A 21,398-nucleotide genomic window follows, 5' to 3' on the forward strand; every position below is an offset into this window, starting at 1 on the left:
TTTTTTTTTTTTTTTTTTTAAAAAGAAACTACATATATATTTATATGTATAAATTTGATGCAATTTTAAAGATTCACTTTAAAGACTCATTAATGAATAGAAAAAATGTATAATTTACAACCGATTGATTTAAACATTCATATACTATTTCAATAATTATAAAACATTTAACTAGAAAATATTAAATGTATCACAAGTATTAATACATCGATCATCAAAATATTCTAACAAAAAAGATAAAAATTTTCACCTGTAACCTTAAAAATAGTGGAAAAGACAGAAATATACGGCTATGGGCACGATTGTTCGAGTGGCGCGGTACCGACACGAAGCACGTAACACACGAGTGGCGCAAACTCGCAACTGTCGATCTTGTGAAAATCCATACCGCACAGATTTCACCATCTCCGGTGCATGCTTTAAATATACTAAAGAATATAATGTAATATACTTATATACTAACGTAATTTGTGATAAATATATAATCCCAAGTAAAATACATTATTTGTTACATTGTTTCTATGAAATCATGAATGTTAAAATCGAAATATTAATCTTTTCACAAATATCTGCGAGTATTGAAATTTATGAAAATATCGTAAAATATTGTACGTTATTTAATGTTCTATAATATGAAGATAATATAAATATAAATCAAACGGAAATAATTTTCGTCCATTTGCAGTGTTATTATATTAGATTATACATACATACATTGTCGACTATAAGCTAAACGTATATTACATAAATGAACGCGTTAAAGGGAAAGAAAGAAAAAACAATTTGAATAAAATCTCAAATACATATTTTATACAAGTCTACTCTGGATTTGTTGCATTTTAATTGAAATCAAAATCACTTTCCGTGTTTGAGATGTTTCTTTCGATCGTACTATCTGTGTCAGAGTCCAATAAGGATTTATTTGCATCCTTCTTTTTCTGCATCCCATTTTCAAAAGATGATCTTTCATTTTTATCTTGTACTAGGTCAACAACTTTCTCTTCTGCGGCTTGACTTTTTGACTCCTTTTGTAATTCTTCGTATTCTTGATTCTGTTTGTCTTCTTCTTCTTCTATGACCTGATTAGGATCGTAATCAGAATATGCCAAAGATTGATTTACATTGGTGTCGCTTACTCCACGAGAATCGTATTGTTGGTCATATTGTTCATTCATATTTTTCTGGTATTGAACGTTAGGATCATATTCGTACTGATTTTCAGAATCATATTGTTCACCTACGTATTCTTCGTATTGCTCGTCCAATCTCTGTACGTATTCTTGATTAACGTACTCTTGGTATTCTTGATTTTGATTATTTTCATAAACAACAGTTCCTTCATAATTATGCTCTTGATTAGTTTCATGCGATTCGTTTGAATTATAATTTTCATCTTGTCGAATATCATCACGCAACACGTTTGAATTGCAATTTTCATCTTGATTAATTTCGTACGATGTATTTGAATCGTAATTTTGTTCTTGATTAGCTTCATACGACACATTTTTATTATAATCATTGTTTTCATTATCTTCATAGGACGCATTTTGGTCGTAACTGTACTTTTCGTTTAAATCAGCACATTCTGTTTCATAATTTTGGACATAGTTTTCTATTTGATTAAAATTTTCGTAATAATCTTGATTATTATATTCATCGCTTGGTATTGTCATTTCCTGTTCATTATTTTCATTTGCATCAAGTACAAAATCAATTTTTTCACATTCTTGTCCTTGCTCGTTATTAAATTCATTTTGTTCATCAACCTGAACCTTCGCTGACTCTATATTCTGAGTAACACTTTCAGTATCTGTACAACTTTCATTTTTATATTCTACTTTCTGCAAAGCAGAAGCCTCATTTACTTCCATTTCATTTTTATTCGTAAACACTTTATTTGATTCAAGATATTCGATATTTTGTTTCGATTCATCTTTCGAGCCATTCAAATGCGTATCTTCACTGGTATCTTTCCTATCGTTCCGACTTTCCAAAGTCTTTATTTTATTTAAAGGTTCAGTTTGTTTCACATCGTCCTGATTCAATTTAAGAGTATCAACAACAAATCCTTTTTCATCGTTAAATTGATTTTCAGTTTCGCAAGTTAAACCTATTTCTTTTATTCGTTTCTGTAAAAGATCTAGGTTCCATGGTTCTAATTCTTCGACAGTATTAAACAAATATTGATCAAGGTTTGATTCTGCTGCAATACAAATATTATCATTTTCATTATACTCTTCTTTTTGTATTTCTTTAGATATTTTAGTATCTTGTTCCGTAATCTTATCGTCTAATGAAACGGCGAAAACAACTTGCTGCTCATCTTTTTCTGTTTCAGGCAATTGCCGTTGGCTATTAAAATTCTCTTTCCCAGTCTTTCCGATATATCGATGTGAATCTAATTTCGGCACATGTAACTTAATATCATTGCTAATTTCGTCTTTTGCAAGCATAGCCAATGTTTCAGGTCTGTTGCGCGTAATTGAAAACGCAGTGTAGCTTCTTTCTGGAATCGGAATATCACTTTGTGCGGTTTCAACTACTTCAGCATAATTTCTATCTTCATTCGTGAGTCCTTCTTTAGTACTGTTGATAACGTTTAAATCCACTGTCCTCGACACAAGATCATCCGCTAGTGCTAAAACCTTTTCAACCTCTTTAGGAAGATTTTCTTTTGATTTACCCTCAATAGGAATCCGAAAATTCTCATTATCTGACAAAGTATCGTTAAGCGTATTAACATTCATATTTTTCTCCTTATCAATTTCCTCCAAACTTTGTGCGTCAAGGTCACATTGAAGTTTCCGTATTTTATCGATATACCTATCTAATTCGTTCTCTACAATCATTGCTGTTCTACATTCATCTTCTTTTGCAATGGCTTGACTCGGATCCATCGAAAGGCTAATTGATGTTTTTGGGATGAAACGTTTATACCTTTTTATCATATTATTGACATCGGAAGTTGCTAAAGACCGCACACAAGTATCACTAACGGATTTTTTCTTTGATTTAAAATGATCAAACTTTCTCCACGAATAATCAAAGCAATTTGGAGAAATGTGTTTTAAAAAATTTGAAGATTTTATTGGATTGTTTTTATAAAGATATTTCATCGGAGATATTTCACCGAATTCTTGTCCACTTTTTGTCCTCGTTTGCATATCATTTATCAACGTTTTATGGTTCTCTTGCCGATGAGGTTGCACAGCTGATGATAAATGAAAATAACGTGGAGTCATAAAAGCAAATCGATTTTGAGATACATCCAAGAATTTATATTGCGACGTACTACTGTCTGCACGTTCCGGAATCACAAAATGTGACATATTTTGAGCCGTCTCCGTTCGTTCTGGCAGGGTTTCGTTCAAATCGAAATGCGGAACAGTTTGTTGACTTAACGACCCCGACCGACCTGATGATACATATGGAATGTGCAAATTTCCACCAATTTGAACATATTGCCTTCGTTGAAAACTTGTTGATACTAAATTTTGATCTGGTAGCTGCTCAATCGAATCACCGTTATGTGAAATTAACGGATATGATGGTAAAATATTCTGACCGTTTACTTGTTGATTTAAAGCTCTTGGTTGTACAATATTCCGTTGGCAATAATTGTAATGTATATTTCGTGCCGATTTAGTTAATTTTACTGTAGAGGGGAAATATAGTCGATTTTTCGGACCGTTCGATCGCAACATGTGAAATGGAACAGTATTTCCTACTTCGGAAGAAAAGTGAATTTGTTCTCCAGTGACATCTCTCTTCGGATATCTATCTTCGCTTTGACTCATAACATTGCCGTCATCGATAATACTTCCTGATGGACTAGGAACTGTATAAATGCGACGAAGATAAGCTTCATATTGTTTCTGAAATATAACGAGATATTCTATATTGCAAATTATATTTCTAATTATGTACATATGTGTATATAATATATCATATTTCATATTTCAAACAAATATTTCATATTTATCTAATCACATGCTACGTATTGACACCAGTTTATGTGCTTTGCAAAAATATTTTTAAAGAGATAATAAATTAATAATTATTAAGATAAATTATTTTATTTCGTATGAATCAACTAATTAAATAAAAATTTCTTATCGAAAATTAGCAAGTTTTTCGTGTAGTCTACCTCTATGTGAAATATAATAATAAGCCTGTTGTAATAAATTTGAAATTACTAAGAATAATAAAACTCACTTTAAGAACATTGAGCCTATCTGTTTTTGCAGTCATCAACGCAAGACTATTATCTACTCTATCCAATGCTTCGAGAAGTTTATGATTCCTTTCGTCTCTTGTACGTTGTTCCTCTAAAAACTCGATGTATCTTAAACGTAACCGATTTATACATGCGTCATGCCTGAAATAGCAATAATTTCACAATTTTCCAATAAAAACTTTCGCTTTAATTTAAGAAGCAATTTTTCTTAAATAAAGATTATTAGCGCAAAAGAATGATGATCACAAACAATAAAAATTAATATATTCTTAGAATGAAATCTACTGCAGTTTATTAAATGCTGCATAATCAAAGAACGTTGCGTAACATTGACTAAAGGTCATGTCTTTCTTAAATATATACATATACACATATGTGTGTATATATGCATAATACGTCTACACACATAATCACGCGCGCGTGCGTGCGTGCGTGCGTGCGTGCGTGCGTGTGCGTGTGTACATGGAAACCAAGTATACACGCACGCGCGCGCGTACGTGTGTGTAATGTAACGTAAATATGTAAAGTAAAATATATATATATATATATATATATATATATATGCATATACCAAAATAGAAGAACTGCAGTGCCAAATAAAGAGAATATTTATCTATGTAACTCCATTCTGTATATACGATCGATGTTTACCTAGGTTAAGGCGTATTTCGGAACATAAACACAAATAACACGGAATTCATGTTCGAAATCAATTGCAAGACAAAGTTCGTATTGATTGTGACATTTCTCAAAACTAGGTCACTTGCACATCAATATATAATCCCTGTAATTCTATCGTTTTATTACTACGAGAAACAGAAATAAAATCGATAATTACAGTTATTTATCAATGTATTATTAAAAATATTAAAAATATTTTTCATCGCTGTATATGCTCGAGCCGATAAGTCAATGTTGCTCAATTTCTTAATTTCAAAAATTTAAATTTATTCATATAAAATATAGAAATAACACATAAATAAACAATTTTGATTTAAAAACTCACCTATTACGGGATTCCTGTATAAGTATTTTAAATCTCTCTTCTAATCTTATCCTCTCTTCTTCGCTATAAAAGTAATTGTTCGCAAACGCGATAATTTATACATATTTATATTTAAATGTTATTACTTAGTAATTGCTCAAAAGGAAAGGGAAATATAATAAGTAAATAAAAATATTGCAAATTAAAAGAGAAATATAGTAATAGTTTTAAAAAATGTACTTCACTTACCTTTTTCGTAACTTTTCTTGCAATTCCAGCATTTTTTTATAATAGTCATAATTGTCATAAAACGATGTCATAGTTAACAACAATGTATAATTCAGCTTGAATTAATTCAAAATTTGAAGTTGTCGATTGTATCGATGTTCGATATTTGGCGCTTATTTCGAAAAATTTTAATAAAACTAACATGTCTTAAATAATGTTTACAAACAACATTATTTGCATTGATGCTTTGCAAAATCAATAAACATTGTATAACTGGAAAATATTTAATAAATATATATAACATCTGCAAATAGTAAATATTTAGTAAATATTTATCTTGGTATTTTATAAAATTACTTCAATTACTGATCGAGAACTAGGACGAATGATCACTAAATTCATTAAATAATACTAAAAGATATATCTTATATATTACGTTGTCATATAAATTAATTTTATTTTGAACAATCATAGCAAGAATAGTTATAACGATCTTTCTTTGGTTCGATGGTACGAACAACTGTCATATTTGACGTCGTACAGTCGTAGGCTCAGGGGTGTTACAGCAGGTAAACACGCAGGTGTTGTCCCTACTCCTACCCTACTCACGCAATGATAAAATATATGTACATACATATAAGATTATCTTTTACTTTGATAACTATGAAAAACAAAGCATTTGCTTATTCTAATTATTTTTAAAAAGTTGCTTTCACTGAATATAACATAATATGTGCATATATTAAATGTTATGCAACTTTTCAGAATAATTTTTTATTTTCTATATAAATATAAATCTTGATACTTGAATCAAAAGTATTTTCGTTTAATTTAATATTATAAAAATTTCATTATAAATTTTTCATAAAGAATTTTTCTAAATTAAATATAATCTCTACAGTAACTATATATTGCATATTTCAAACATCAATCGTAAATCAATTTTGTGATAATATCAAAAATTGAAACAAAGAAATAGAAAACTCTTTTTTCAGTTTTTATCTCCACAGAAATGTTTGCTTATATTATTAAAGCAAATTATATATTTACATATATGTATATTTTCATTTTTTATTTATATTATTTATAATATATTATAATTTATTGTAAATTGCACAAAGTATCTTTTTTTGATAAAAAGATAATAAAGTTGTAAAAATGAACAAATATTTATGGAACTATAAATTAATTTCAATCGTAATATATTTATATATGTTTATCATACATTTCATTGCATTTTCTTGTTTCCTATCCTGGGTTTATTAAAAGGTGTGCGAATATATCTATTATCCTATTTAAAAGTAAGCTAACAATCTATTAAAGATATCTAAGAATTTTATTCATAATAGATCGAAATATATATACATATATCGTGATGTAGATGTAAACTAACAATGGATATTTCGAAATATCGAAAGTCGAGAAAGTTTTCAAGTCATAAAAGATATAAAATCAATGAACTAAAATATCATTCGCAGTGTATCTTAAAAAAATTTTTTAGTATAACAAAAAATATAAAAATAAACCGAATGTTAGTATTTTTAAACAAGAATTTGAATTAAATATCTTTGTATATTCATATGTATTCGTTTGTATTTTGTTTAATTATAATCAATAACAATTCATGCAAAATTTCTTGAAATTTCATTTCGTAAAGTACACTATTTCTTTTACAAAATCAAATCAACGCTTCACGATCTAAAAGTTTTGAAAGCTGTGAAATCTTACAAAGTTTTTAAGAATTTAAAAATTTGCTTCCAATCCAACTCTATTGCATACACATACTCAATTGTACAATTGTATTGTAAAATTATATTTTATAATACAATAAAAATCAAACTCTAATACACAAAAAGCTACACAAAACATTTTATTGAAAATATTTATTCTTTCCTATATTATTTTATTATATTTCATGAAGTGTCTTCATTTTTTTTAACATAAACTGCATGTAAATGTTCTTGTAATTTTGGTGTATTTTCTGTAGCCATATATAATGTATGATGTAAATAATCTCCAATAAGTTCAAATTGTCTTCGAAGCTATTTAAATAATAATTGATTATATACAATAACTTCTTTATTAAATTACTTTTTATAAATAACTATACCTCAATTACTGCAGGTGATTTTATTCCATCTGTTGGTCTTCCTATATTAGTTGCTTTCAATTCAATAATTTTATCTTTTATTACTCCTTCTTCTACAGTTGTTACACCAAAGTTATGAGACAATAGTAATTGTATTATATTTGTATTAGGTATTATTTTCAAAAAACCAACTTCGTAATGCATTGGATTTCCTGTATCAATATTCCAACTTTTTGCAACATAATTCAACATTGGTTGACCAATAGAAGTAAAAGTCATTTCTTCACAGTATGTAAAAGACTTAATTGTTGGAAATTTACCCACACCAGGATCTTTAGTTTTCCATATCCCTTTTAACCAAGCTAATGGCTTGATCACTTCATGCATTGGTAATTCTTTCATATCTAACATAAAAAGAATATTTATTACAATAATTATTTAAACCGCTAAAATAAAATTAATAATAATTGTATAATTTAATATAATACTAACCTGTATTATCATTAGAGATATACCGAATATAAAAAACTCGTGTAACTTTTATTTCATTAATAGTTCAAATTCTTTTTTTTTATATGATATTACAAATACTTTATTACAAAATTTATAATAGAGTACTGATGTATGTATATTGTTCCCATATATCTATTAATTATATAGATAGTAATATTTCGTATAATTGTGTGTGATAAACTACTAAGTTATAAAGTACTTTTTATTTTAATTGCTTATTCAATTTGATACTTCAATATCTTCTCGATATTTAAGGTATCTATCTGTTATTTTCTTCTTAACTTAAATTTTCTGAATTATTATAATATCGATTTCTATACTATATTACATGATAAAATAACCTTGAAATTAAATACAATTATACTTCAAAATTTAAGTAGATAAACTAAAATAATTGAGTGTTGAAGATGTATTAAATATTAATAACTTTTTAAGTAAACACAAATATTAAGAAAATATCGCAATTTTTTAATAAAAAGATGTCAATTATAATTAATGAATTCCAGTAAATTATATCGCACATATTCGTTTCTAGTTAGTAATTATTTTTATTTGATAATTGTACAATAATTCAATTATTTTTACTAATTTACAGCATATTATTTATATTAAGTTATATTCTATTTATTTTTTCCGAATCTGAATGCATAATATTTATTCTGAAGTATGTTTGATATTTATAATAGTCAATCAAAATATTTAAAAAATTTCATATAAAGTAATTTTGACATATACGTTACTATTTGACGTTTTAAATGTAATATCATAATTATTTATTTGAAGGGATAACAGGTATTGTAGTATTTATTTAGCTGCTGATTAATAAATAAAAAGTTAACACATTTATTATATAAAATTTATAATATTCAACTTTGGTAAGGTAAAAACAAAATATACAATTATGTAATATATTTAATATACTTGATTATGTAAGTAGCATTTATGCATATTAAATATTTTGATGTAATATTGCAGATTATTATTTTTATACATCAAAATTAATATTGAAATAATGTTTTCAAATTAATTATTTATTTTAAATTGATATTAAAAACACTAGAACCAGTAAATTAGGTTTAAATATATTATTTTTAGTTTGGGTAATAACATTTTCTTTTTTTTCATATTATGTGTATGTACATGTACATATATACATATACATTTTAAAAGAATTATGGCAGTTTCGATCAATGAAATTTGTGAAAATACTAAATTGGCTCGTGAAATGGCTTTAACTGGAAACTATGATACGTCTGGAGTTTATTACCAAGGTGTTGTTCAACAAATTCATCGATTACTTGCAAGCATTGTAGATGCCACACGAAAAGCTAAATGGCAACTTGTACAACATCAAATTGTTGAAGAATTTGAAAAAGTAAAAGCAACATCAAATACTTTACAGCTTTTTAAAGTTGATACACATGGAGAAAGATTATTAGGTATTATTATTCATAACAAAGTTTTAATGAAAATATATATACACAAATAATACAATCAATACACAAATATTTAGGTACTTCATGCTTATCATTTGAGGAACCTACAAGAGATCCAACTTTATGGACCTATAATAATTCAGACAATCCATGGAATCAAACACCAGCAAGAGATCCAGATGTATGGCCCCCGTTAACACCTGCAGAGCAGAAGTAATATTATATTATATATATTTATTGTAAAAAATACTTTTTTAAATTATATTGATATTACTAAATTATATTTATAGAAATATTAGACCATTAAAAAATCAATCGAAACAATCGAATCGAACGAGTATACGAAAATCCGTAACTACTGGGAAAAGATCAGATGCTAAAGGAGTTGTTAAAAAAGATGATAGAAAGGCATCAAGGAAAGATGATTTGAACAAAGTGAGTTCCATTTTTACTCGATAATTAATTATATTTTCACATGCAATATAATAGTATTTTTATAGGATAAATTGGAAACTGAAAAGGTAGATGTAGAAGTAGAAGAACGCAAATTTGAACCATCTGGAAATGATAGAGATTTGGTCGATTTATTAGGTAAACTTTATACTTGTATACTGGATGACACATAAGAACCAGTATTCCTAAATATTTTCATTATTTATCGATCTATTAAAAAAGATTTGAAAACAAAGTTTCACTGTTTAAAGAGGAAGTATACAGTAATAGGAAAGAAATTCTTTCAAGGTCATCATTTTACATGATGTAAAGGTCAGCAATGACTTCTTTAAATAGAATTATTTTTTTTTTTATTATAGTATGTTATAGCTTGTGTTAATATGAATTCATCGATCTCGCACACTGTGACTTTGAAGTGATCTTGGACTGAGATTTCTTAAAAAAAATTCCTAAATTATGATATCACAGTCATAGCTACAATACGTTTGGTACTATTATTATTAGTAAAAAGTTACCTCTTGATATTCATTTAAATGTACATAAATGTAATTATCACAAAACTATGGATATACTTACATCTGTTACTACTATCGAATTATTGAGACAATGCATTTATCGATGTTATACCTACATACGTTTAATCATATGTTACTCGAAAGAAGAAAAAAAATTTCACATGATATTTTCGTTAATTAAATTAAAATTTCTCTGTTCAAGGTCACTTCAAGGTTGTCGTGTGTTAAACCGATGAACTCGTATTAACTTCAGCTACAATATACTGTAATAAAAGATATATGATTCTACTTAAACAATTCATCCATGACTTTGAAATCGTGTCAAATTGTGACTTTGAAAGAATTTTTTATCTATCATTGTATACATCTTTTCAAACAATGCAACATTTTTTCAAAACTTTTTTGATACCACGTTAATAACGAAAATATTTAGGAGTCCCGGTTCTTCTGACACATCCTATATTAACAATCTTAAAATGAAATAAATTATTATATATTTGTATAAATGTTACAGAAAGAGATATTGTTCAAAAAAATCCAAATATACATTGGGATGATATTGCTGATTTACACGAAGCAAAACGATTATTAGAAGAAGCTGTTGTTCTTCCAATGTGGATGCCAGATTTCTTTAAAGTATATATAATAACCTTGTGTGCACTCCATGTAATAAAATTTGAAATATACTTTTAGGGAATTCGTCGTCCTTGGAAAGGTGTCCTTATGGTTGGTCCACCAGGAACTGGGAAAACAATGTTAGCAAAAGCAGTAGCTACTGAATGTGGAACAACATTTTTTAATGTATCATCTTCTACACTAACTTCAAAATACAGAGGAGAATCAGAAAAACTTGTCCGTCTCCTTTTTGAAATGGTGATTGTGTATAATAACAAGATAATATATTATTTTTTTCCCAACAATGAATTTATTCAAATAAACTTAACTATTTTAACTTTTAACTATTTTCCTTTACTAACAATTATACATACATTTATGCAGGCCAGATTTTATGCACCTAGTACAATTTTCATTGATGAAATTGATTCCCTATGCTCTAGAAGAGGGTCTGAATCTGAACATGAAGCTTCACGACGAGTAAAATCTGAACTATTGGTTCAAATGGATGGTATAAGTTCTAATAGGTAAAATAATTATACAATAGTTTTTGACATATGTGAATTATCTATCTATAATAAAATACATTTTCTAGTGAAGATCCAAGTAAAGTTGTAATGGTATTAGCAGCAACAAACTTTCCATGGGACATTGATGAAGCTCTTCGGAGACGATTAGAGAAACGTATTTATATTCCATTACCAAATCGTAAGTTTCATTAAAATTCATTAGAAGCAATTTTTATGACATATACTTTAATCTTCTAACAAAAATTTGGAGTTCACAGATGAAGGTAGAGAAGCATTATTAAAAATTAACTTACGTGAAGTAAAAGTAGACTCATCTGTAAATTTAGCAGATATTGCAAGAAAATTAGAAGGTTACTCTGGAGCAGATATTACAAACGTTTGCAGGTAAGTAAAGATAACTCTTTACTTCATTTATGTACAGTTTTATATATATTAAATAATGTATGTTTACATTTTGCACAAATTTATATACAGAGATGCATCTATGATGTCCATGCGGAAGAAAATTGCAGGCTTGAAACCTGACCAAATTAGACAATTACCAAAAGAAGAACTAGATTTACCTGTATCTGCCACAGATTTTGATGAAGCTGTTGAAAGATGTAATAAGAGTGTTTCTCAAGAAGATTTAGAAAAATATGAAAAATGGATGAGTGAATTTGGTTCATCCTGATATCATTCTACTCAAAAAACATAATTTTACAAAAAATTGTTTATTCAGATGCAGATGGTTCAAATTTTTATGGATGTAATAATTATTTTTTGAAAAATTATCATCTATCAGTACTGTATTGATTTTTTAAGGTAACGTTCTTTATTGTATTATTACCATGAACCATTTACATTTTTCCAATTTTTTAATTTCAAAGATTAATGTAAATTCAAAATTTCTTCAAAAACTAAAATCGCTAATAAAGTTGAATAATACAATTTATGGAACATTACATAAGTTGATATAGAATGTTATGAAATATTTTTTTTATGTAACAATACAATTTAATAATATGTTATTACTAATTGAATTATGGAACTAAAATCAAAAGATATTGAATGTTTTTATAGTACACAAATTTTCATTTGACCAAATTAATCATTGTTCAAAGTTTTTACTAATAATTATAACTAATTTCAATATTTTAAAGTGAATATATTGTAAAAAATAAAGTTAACAGGTGTTTTACTTAAAATATATTTATTTTTGCAATATTTAAATTATATCAGACTATTAAATTTTTCAGGTATTGACAAAATTAACTTTACACATTACATTTAGATTAAAATAAAAATTAAATTATTGTTCTTATTAGTACAGATTATAATTAAAACAGCAAATTTTTCTCAAACTCAACATTGTAATGCTATTATAAGTGCACAATATACAGTTATAAATACTTTAAATATATGTAATGTATTTCAAAAGTAATGACATACTAACCATTATTTTTATTATATATCTTTTGGAGCACAGCCTTCTTTTCTTAATTTTTTGGTTTCTTCATCAATACTTTTTGAATCTTTTGGTGCTTTATAACTTGCTACATGGTCAACTCTTATTGTTCTGCCTAAGATCTAAAGTATACAATTATTACTACAATTAACTTATGTAATTTTTACTTCATTGTTAAATATCATTAAAGAATTTCATTGAAAATAATTAATCTATTTTTAAAATACCTTAATTCCATTAAAATTATCAACAGCTAATGTTGTACTTCTCTGATCTTCATAACATAAAAAACCATATCCCTTTTGTTTTCCTGTGTCTTTATCTCTAATTAAATTTATATTTACTACTTCCCCAAATCTATAATAATGAACAATTAGTATTTGTCAAATAAAAATTATAAATTAATTTAAATATTTTTAACTTACTGAGAAAATATGGTTATAACATCACCTTCTGTTAAATCATATGGTAAACCACCAACAAAAATCCAAGCACTGTTTTTGTATTGATTATGCCAAGATGTTTTTTTGTCATTTAGTAATTCTTGTTCCCCAAGCTTCTGTATGTTTCTTACATTTCTTAAAACGTATAAAATATCTATAGTTCTTTTTTGCTTTTTATAAGAAATTATATTTATCTTTTATAAATAAAATGTTATAAAAGTACTTACGTTAAAGGGTTCATTTTATATGTAAAGAAAGGAAATAATACATAAAAGATGTTAATACGTTTCTTAATCAGACGTACAGTATATTTATATTTAATAAAATTTTATACAATGTCGTATTTAGTACTTATTTATAGTAATATTATATATAAAAAATAAACTATCAATAATTTATTGTATATTAATGTATTCAAAAATAACAATAAGATATTGAACATAAATGGACGTTCCGAAATATAACCTCAAAAATAGTTATGATATATATGAATAATTTGATATAAATTCATAAATACGTGTAAAAAAGAATAAATAGTATATTTGGTATATTAATAAAAGGAACTAAACTGTTAAAATTAGTTGAGAAACACAATTATTTAATATTTTATTATTATAACTAAGTTTATTACTGTCATAGCAAAAGATGACATTTAATTTTGAGAAGACCTTTTTTACAATGATCATTAAGAAGACATATTGAATAAATTAAACTCAAGTAGAACACATTTTAATTCAATATTTTTATGTGTATAATATATTTTAATCAAATATAAACTGTTTTTTAATTAAATGAAAAAGTTACAACATGGTATCAACAAAAGTATCACACAAAGTAAACAGAATCTCTTATTTCTATTACAATGCTTTTATAATGTGTTTATTAATGTTTACATTGCTTATTATTTTAATTACGGCATATATTTTTAAATTTGGGAGTACACAAAAACGCACTGTATATAACGCTATTGCTCTTAATAATTTACATTCATTACCTATACAAGTAATAGATGCTGATTTTCCAATGGCAGATAACACAAATATTTCTTGCACATACTTTAGCTGTTTTAATATTTATCGCTGTGGTAGTCAAGGAAATAAACTTTTAGTATATGTTTATCCACCAAAAATATATGTAGATCCATTAGAAAAGCCTATAACGAGTCAAATAACAAAAGAATTTTATCAAATTTTAAGTACTATTATATCAAGTAAATTTTATACACCAAATCCATATGAAGCATGTATCTTTATTCCTTCAATTGATACATTAAATCAAAATAGATTAAGATTGCAAGAAGTTTCACAAGCACTGGAAGCACTACCATTGTAAGTCTTATTTTATTTCATATACATTTATATAAAATGTATATCTATACTTCACTATTTATACTTTATTTTAGCTGGAATAATGGTGAAAATCACCTTATATTTAATATGGTACCTGGAAGTGTACCTGATTATAATACAGTCATTGATGTACCTGTTGGAAAAGCAATGATTGCAGGTGCAGGGATGTCATCATTAACATACAGATATGGTTTTGATATCAGTTTGCCAGTATACAGTTCTGTTGTGAATAATCTTAAACCAAATTTTAATAATACAAGGTAATAAAATATTTATAAGTTCTTTATTCATTTGCAATAACAAGTAGATATATATTTTAGACAATGGTTGGTTATTTCATCTCAAATGAATATTAATTCTGCTTTTGAACAAGATTTATTGGAAGTTAAATCTATGTCACCAATGGATATTTTAATATTGGGTACATGTCTGCATTATAATTCTATGAACAGTGCAATTCGATGTTCAGGAGAAGATTTTTATAAATATCCTAATGTCCTTCAAGTATGTAAAATCATAATAATTTCTGAAGCAATTAACGAAAAAAATTTTTTTATTATATTAAAATTATTATTGCTAGACAGCAACATTTTGTTTAGTAATTCGAGGTGCAAGACTTGGTCAGAGTACACTTTTAGAATGTATGGCAGCGGGTTCTATACCTGTAATTATAGCTGATTCTCTGGTAATGCCTTTTCATGGCATAATTGATTGGACAAGGTAAGACTCAATTAATTATTCTCTCTCTCTCTCTCTCTCTCTCTCTCTCTCTGTCTCTCTCTCTCTCTGTCTCTCTCTCCCTCTCTCTGTCTTTCGCACGCACGCAAGTACTTTTGGAGAAATTATCATAACAAATTTATTTTTTATTTAGAGCCGCCATATTTGTACGTGAAGTAGATATCTTATCAGTAATATCTGGCTTGAAAAAAGTATCTCATCAACGAATCATAGAACTTCGAGAACAGAATGAATGGCTTTATGAAAAGTATTTTCAATCTATGGAAAAAATAACGGAAACCACATTGGAAATACTGGCAGATCGTGTATTCCCGCATTTAAATAGAGAGTATACATTTTGGAATATACCACCTCATAAGGAAAGTATAGAATATACTAAATATTAAACCGTCAATGGATGAAATTAATTGTTATTGTGTTATAAATATAGGATATTACATCTCCTTTGTTTTTACCCACTACTGTACCAAAAACACGAGGATTTACTGCTGTAATTTTAACATATGACAGATTGGAATTACTGTTTCTTTTAATTAATAAGCTTGTGAAAGTGCCAAGTTTGTCTAAAGTTCTAGTTATTTGGAATAATCAACAGAAGGATCCACCACATTGTAAATTTTAATTTTCCATATTGACATTGTACTGTTTCTATCTAGATTAATTAATATTAGTACTGTTTAAAAAATTTGTTTATGTATTGTAGCAGTTGGATGGCCAAAGTTAAATAAACCATTAAAAGTTATACAAACAAAGGAAAATAAACTATCAAACAGATTTTATCCTTATGATGAAATTGAAACTGAAGCAGTTCTATCAATAGATGATGATATTATTATGCTAACTGCAGATGAAGTAGAATTTGCGTATGAGGTTTGTATATTACAATTGAAACGATAATATTAAAAAATAGTAATAAATATAAATAATAAATATTAGGTATGGAGGGAGTTCCCAGATCGAATAGTTGGTTTTCCATCTAGAATTCATATGTGGGATAATGGAACAAATTGTTGGAAATACGAAAGTGAATGGACTAATAGCATTTCTATGGTTTTAACTGGTGCTGCATTTCACCATAAAGTAATGTATTTTTTGATCTTATTACTTAAAAGATATATATATATATACAAATATATAGAAAAATTTTTTTCTTTAGATTCCGGAAATACAATTTCTTCTATTTAATATTCTTGGATTTAATATTCCACTCCAAGAAATATATTTTATATTTTTAACACAAATTTCCTGCTTTCCTACATTCCTGAATATAAATTCCTGAAAAAATTAAGTATAATTAATTTTATTTATAATTTAACATATTAGACTACATTAATATTTTAAGTGATGTTTCAGTACTGGAATTACATGTATACCACTGCTATGCCTGGTGATATAAAAGAATGGGTTGATGAACACATGAATTGTGAAGATATAGCTATGAACTTTTTAGTAGCAAATATCACAAAAAAAGCACCTATAAAAGTAAGTTTATTACAAATTTTTCTTTTAATCTGAGATAGATAATATTTCAAATATTTAATATTATCATAGGTAACACCAAAAAAGAAATTTCGATGTCCAGAATGTACAAATACTGAAATGCTGTCAGCAGATTTAACACATATGGTAGAACGTACGCAATGTATAAATAGATTCTCTTCGATTTATGGCTCAATGCCATTACAATCTGTTGAATTTCGTGCAGATCCAGTTTTATTCAGAGATATATTTCCAGAAAAACTCAAAAGATTCAATGATATTGGAAGTTTATAAATATTTATCCTTTCTAAGATATAATAATAAAGATTTTTCTATATTATTATATTGAAATAATACATCAACAAAATATATAAATACGTAGAAATACATTTCGAACAGAAATTAAATTAATGTAAAATGAATGATCAATTAGAATATTCTCAAGTTGATCATATTATATTAATTGTAAATAGATAATTTTTCTTAGACCATCACATGTTTAAATATATAAATAATTTTGTGAAACAGAAAATTTTAGTTACAATTATGATAATAGAATCTTTCAAAATATTTGTTTATTTAAGAAAAAGAATAAATGTTTTTATACTTATAATAATTATCATTAATAACAGTGTCTTTACTAATGAATAAACGAAAAATAGAATATGTATGAATTATAAGAATATAGGAAATATAGAATATATAGAATATAGAGTATGGAACATAGAGAAAAATATAAATGTCATTTAATCATTTGTTTTTCATAAATTTAATATATATGTTGCATTTAACTTAAATTTTTACAATATTTCGATTACTTTAAGTACATGTAAAAAGAGCATTATTGCTTTTAAAAAAATTAAATATTAATACAAAAAGCACTTTCTTTAAAACTATAGTTGGAGATTTGAAAACTATTATTATATTCTTAAAATTAACAAAGAGGCAATTAGAATTATGTAAAATATTTAAACATCCATATGATGTAAAATATGCAAAACTTATAAATTTAAATCTATATATATAGAATGTCTCATGATTGCTCATGTATCAAATGCCATTTGATATAACTCCTAAGTAGTAGGTGGTAAGAGAAAGATGTAGAGAGACTTGTATCATCATTTTTTATATACAATGTCACTATGGTAAAAAAGTTGTTTTCAAGGTTATTTCAAGGTCAATTCGTGTTTCTTAAACGAAATGCTATATTTTTGTTTTGGTATTATGAAAGTATAAAAAATGCAAGTTCAGTATATGTCTTTGAAATAACCTTGAAATAATCTGTCAGTAAAATATTCTATAAAAAAATTCTACTTTCTCATAAATATGAAACTATTATATTAATCCTCACTATCATTGTTAGCTTCAGCATGAGTTTTGCATATCATCATACATTCAAATTCTTGTGGCATTAAAGTATTCTAATAAATTGTCTATTATGGAAAAATTGTTACATTCTGTTCCAGTGTTTAAAAACTCTTCTATTTAGCATAATGCAGCCACCATTTCTAGCTCCAAACTGTTCTGATTTGTAATTTTTATTTTGTTGACAACTGAAGAATGTGGAAAGCATGAACATAATTGTGACAAATCTGAGATACGTTTGAAGGGCCTTGTATCATCCAGATTTATTATATCCTATATTTTGCACCAAAAATTTCTAATTGAAGCAAACAATTTTTTAAATCAGTCATATCAAAACAGCTAGAAAGCCAAAACCATGCCATTTATTTAAGATAATTAAGTTAGCCATATTAAATATAAAACTGAATTTGTGTTATAATTTTAAAATCATTTGAATGCTTAGTGCTGTCTAATGCAATGGTGGAATCCAAAAACCCTAAAGCATTTAAAAAATTATTAGTTACTGGTAACCTTCTGATTATACTTTTATCAACAGCTTGATAAAATTTTTGGTAATTGACATAAAACTTCTGAATTTTGTTTTTGTGTCATCTGTTGACTTTTTTATAATATCTTCTTATGGTTAATTTTGGTAAATATGCAGTTTAGCAGCTTTGCCATAAACGCGTCTTTTTTTTCGTTTTTTTCAGCAGTAGCTGGGGTTGGCGAATTAATTTTTATAGATGATATTATGGACAAATACACATATTTGAATATATTAAAACAAAATTTATTCAAAACTGTGGAAAAATTAAATCACCCGCAGAATTTCTGTTTCCAACGAAACCGCGATCCAAAGCACACCGCTTACATCGTACGCCATTGGATCATTTGTAATACTTCTCATTCCCTAAATACACCACCCCAGAGTCCAGACATGAATCCTATCGAACATGTCTGGAACGAATTGGAAAAAAGTATTCGAAAATATCGTATAACAAGGAAACCAGACTGGAAAAATGTTCTTTTACAAGAATGGAATAAAATCGAGTCAGATTTTACAAAAAAGTTAGTCGATTCAATGCCCAAACGATTAAAGGAAAGGAGGGTCAACTAAAATTTTTTCGTTTTTTTCACAAAAGACTTTATTTGTACCTCAATGAGAAATATAGATTGGGGGAGCTTAAAAAAGTAATGTGCTTTTACTAGTTTTTTGGCAAAAAACATAAAATTGTTAAAAACTACAGAATGCGTGAGTCGATTCCTATGATTTTTGAATATGTTATAGAGGACGAGATTTTGAACAACTTTTATCTGAACAATAATTGCCGCTTGGGTTTAATTTCCGAGATATTTACAAAAATTGTTCACACTACCGCATTGACTCCGCCTGCACGTATGCCGTAGATCGGTTTCAAAGGATCGCTTATCATTTCTTTCTATAAATAAACTCCGGTGAGCGTATATAACAGGTGATCAGTATGTTGCTTGACGCCTAGGAAGCTATGTTAACATTTTTGTTATTGTTTCGTGAATCAACGTATTTATATTATTGCTTCTACTATGTAATAAACTAGAATAGATAATAAATGAATATGTGAAAAAGTTTTTCCTTCAAATCAATTTGTTTAGTAGTTATAAACAGTTGTACTATACAACCATGCCGTGCCAATACTTTTGTTCAGCACTGTATGTATACTCAGTCCTTCCACCGTGTACAGTAGTACAAAAGAACACCTGTTATTTTTCTCCACTCAGGCAAGTGGGCAGCATTCATACAGAAGTGTCACAAGATTTCTGCTTATATGACCGGCCGCCGTCAGGCGGCCGGGATATACAGTGCTGGATAAAAGTATTGGCACAACATGGTTGTTGTGGCACAAATGCTTATAACTACTAAATATATTGATTTGAAGGAAAAACTTTTTGACATATTCATTTGTTATCTATTCTAATTTTATTACATAGTAGAAGCAATAATATAAATACATTGATTCACATAACAATAACAAAAATGTATTTATTGAACATTTTATGGGTGGACAAAAGTATTGGCACACGATGCTAAATGTAGTATATCTGCATTTGTTTGAAAAATTTCCCATCGTCATTTTAAAATCTAGTTAAGTGACATCCCGATTGTCACTTTTAACAACAATCATCCTAAATTTCAGTCGTTTAGCAAAAGGGAAAGTAAGAGAAAGTAATAATGTCTAGAAAAGCGAAAGAAATGACAAGTGAAGATAGAGAAATAATATTAAATTTGTATAAAATGTGAAAATCTTATAGCGAAATATCGCAAATTGTTAACAAAAGTCGTTTTACTATTAGAAGCATTATAAAACGATTTATAAATCAATCAGATTTTGACACTGCGAATCGAAGTGGTCGTTCTCCCAAGTTATCTGTTAGAGAAAAACGTAAAATTGTAAACGAAGTGAAGAAAAATCCTAAATTAAACTCCTCGAAGCTCAGAATGATATTAAATAAAGAATGTTAAAAAGAAGTAAGTTCGAAAACTGTGCGAAGGGTATTAAAAACTGCTGGATATTCTGCGTGTGTTGCGCGAAGAAAACCATACATATCGGGAAGAAATCGAAAGTTGAGGGTTGAATTTGGTAAAAAATTTATAACGAAGGATTCAACATTTTGGAGCAACATACCTTTTTCAGATGAAAGCAAATTTGACATATTTAAATCCGATGGTAGAATATTAATTTGGAGAAAACCAAATACTGAATTGGATGTACGAAATTTACAATCGAGTGTAAAACATGGAGGTGGTGGAGTTATGGTTTGGGGTTCTATGGCAGTATCCGGGGTTGGCGAATTAATTTTTATAGATGATATTATGGACAAATACACATATTTGAATATATTCGAACAAAATTTATTCAAAAGTGCGGAAAAATTAAATCTCCCGTGGAATTTCTGTTTCCAACAAGATCGCGATCCAAAGCACACCTCTTACATCTTACGCCATTGAATCATTTATAA

General features: G+C 27.2%; 5 protein-coding genes across 7 annotated transcripts; 2 read left to right on the forward strand and 3 right to left on the reverse strand.

The window, feature by feature from the left end:
- Nucleotides 1-723: 723 nt before the first annotated feature.
- Nucleotides 724-5,557, reverse strand: LOC108546780 (protein PFC0760c). The gene is made up of 4 exons (XM_017899033.1): nt 5,472-5,557; nt 5,244-5,306; nt 4,216-4,378; nt 724-3,875 (listed from the first exon to the last, which is right to left on the reverse strand). The coding sequence occupies exons 1-4, from the start codon at nt 5,540-5,542 to the stop codon at nt 840-842; spliced, it is 3,333 nt and encodes a 1,110-aa protein (XP_017754522.1). The 5' UTR covers nt 5,543-5,557; the 3' UTR covers nt 724-839.
- A 1,806-nt stretch (nt 5,558-7,363) lies between these two features.
- LOC108546743 (THAP domain-containing protein 4) lies at nt 7,364-8,087 on the reverse strand. Its single transcript, XM_017898974.1, has 3 exons — nt 8,032-8,087; nt 7,561-7,943; nt 7,364-7,492 (listed from the first exon to the last, which is right to left on the reverse strand). Exons 2-3 carry the CDS (start codon nt 7,939-7,941, stop codon nt 7,364-7,366), a joined length of 510 nt encoding a protein of 169 aa, XP_017754463.1. The 5' UTR covers nt 7,942-7,943; nt 8,032-8,087.
- On the forward strand, nt 7,868-12,274 carry Kat60 (katanin p60). Of its 3 annotated transcripts, none has more exons than XM_017899031.1 (11): nt 7,868-7,928; nt 9,223-9,491; nt 9,566-9,701; nt 9,779-9,923; nt 9,989-10,079; nt 10,971-11,092; nt 11,150-11,329; nt 11,456-11,598; nt 11,667-11,779; nt 11,859-11,985; nt 12,076-12,274. In XM_017899031.1, exons 2-11 carry the CDS (start codon nt 9,227-9,229, stop codon nt 12,272-12,274), a joined length of 1,521 nt encoding a protein of 506 aa, XP_017754520.1. In that variant the 5' UTR covers nt 7,868-7,928; nt 9,223-9,226. The 3 variants fall into 3 exon arrangements, with proteins under 3 accessions (XP_017754520.1, XP_017754519.1, XP_017754521.1); XM_017899030.1 differs by lacking the exon at nt 7,868-7,928 and adding an exon at nt 8,230-8,307; XM_017899032.1 differs by lacking the exon at nt 7,868-7,928 and adding an exon at nt 8,250-8,307 and having other exon boundaries at nt 9,234-9,491.
- Nucleotides 12,275-13,047: 773 nt separating this feature from the next.
- On the reverse strand, nt 13,048-13,783 carry LOC108546781 (RNA-binding motif protein, X-linked 2). The gene is made up of 4 exons (XM_017899034.1): nt 13,719-13,783; nt 13,474-13,626; nt 13,276-13,405; nt 13,048-13,170 (listed from the first exon to the last, which is right to left on the reverse strand). Exons 1-4 carry the CDS (start codon nt 13,730-13,732, stop codon nt 13,048-13,050), a joined length of 420 nt encoding a protein of 139 aa, XP_017754523.1. The 5' UTR covers nt 13,733-13,783.
- A 515-nt stretch (nt 13,784-14,298) lies between these two features.
- sotv (exostosin glycosyltransferase sotv) lies at nt 14,299-17,351 on the forward strand. The gene is made up of 10 exons (XM_017899015.1): nt 14,299-14,819; nt 14,894-15,100; nt 15,161-15,344; nt 15,421-15,560; nt 15,712-15,937; nt 16,009-16,189; nt 16,282-16,448; nt 16,515-16,658; nt 16,932-17,060; nt 17,130-17,351. Exons 1-10 carry the CDS (start codon nt 14,299-14,301, stop codon nt 17,349-17,351), a joined length of 2,121 nt encoding a protein of 706 aa, XP_017754504.1.
- The last annotated feature ends 4,047 nt before the right edge of the window (nt 17,352-21,398 follow it).

The sequence above is a fragment of the Eufriesea mexicana genome, unplaced genomic scaffold (assembly GCF_001483705.2).
Source record: "Eufriesea mexicana isolate 0111107269 unplaced genomic scaffold, ASM148370v2 scaffold757, whole genome shotgun sequence".
Classification (NCBI taxonomy): Eukaryota; Metazoa; Arthropoda; class Insecta; order Hymenoptera; family Apidae; genus Eufriesea; species Eufriesea mexicana.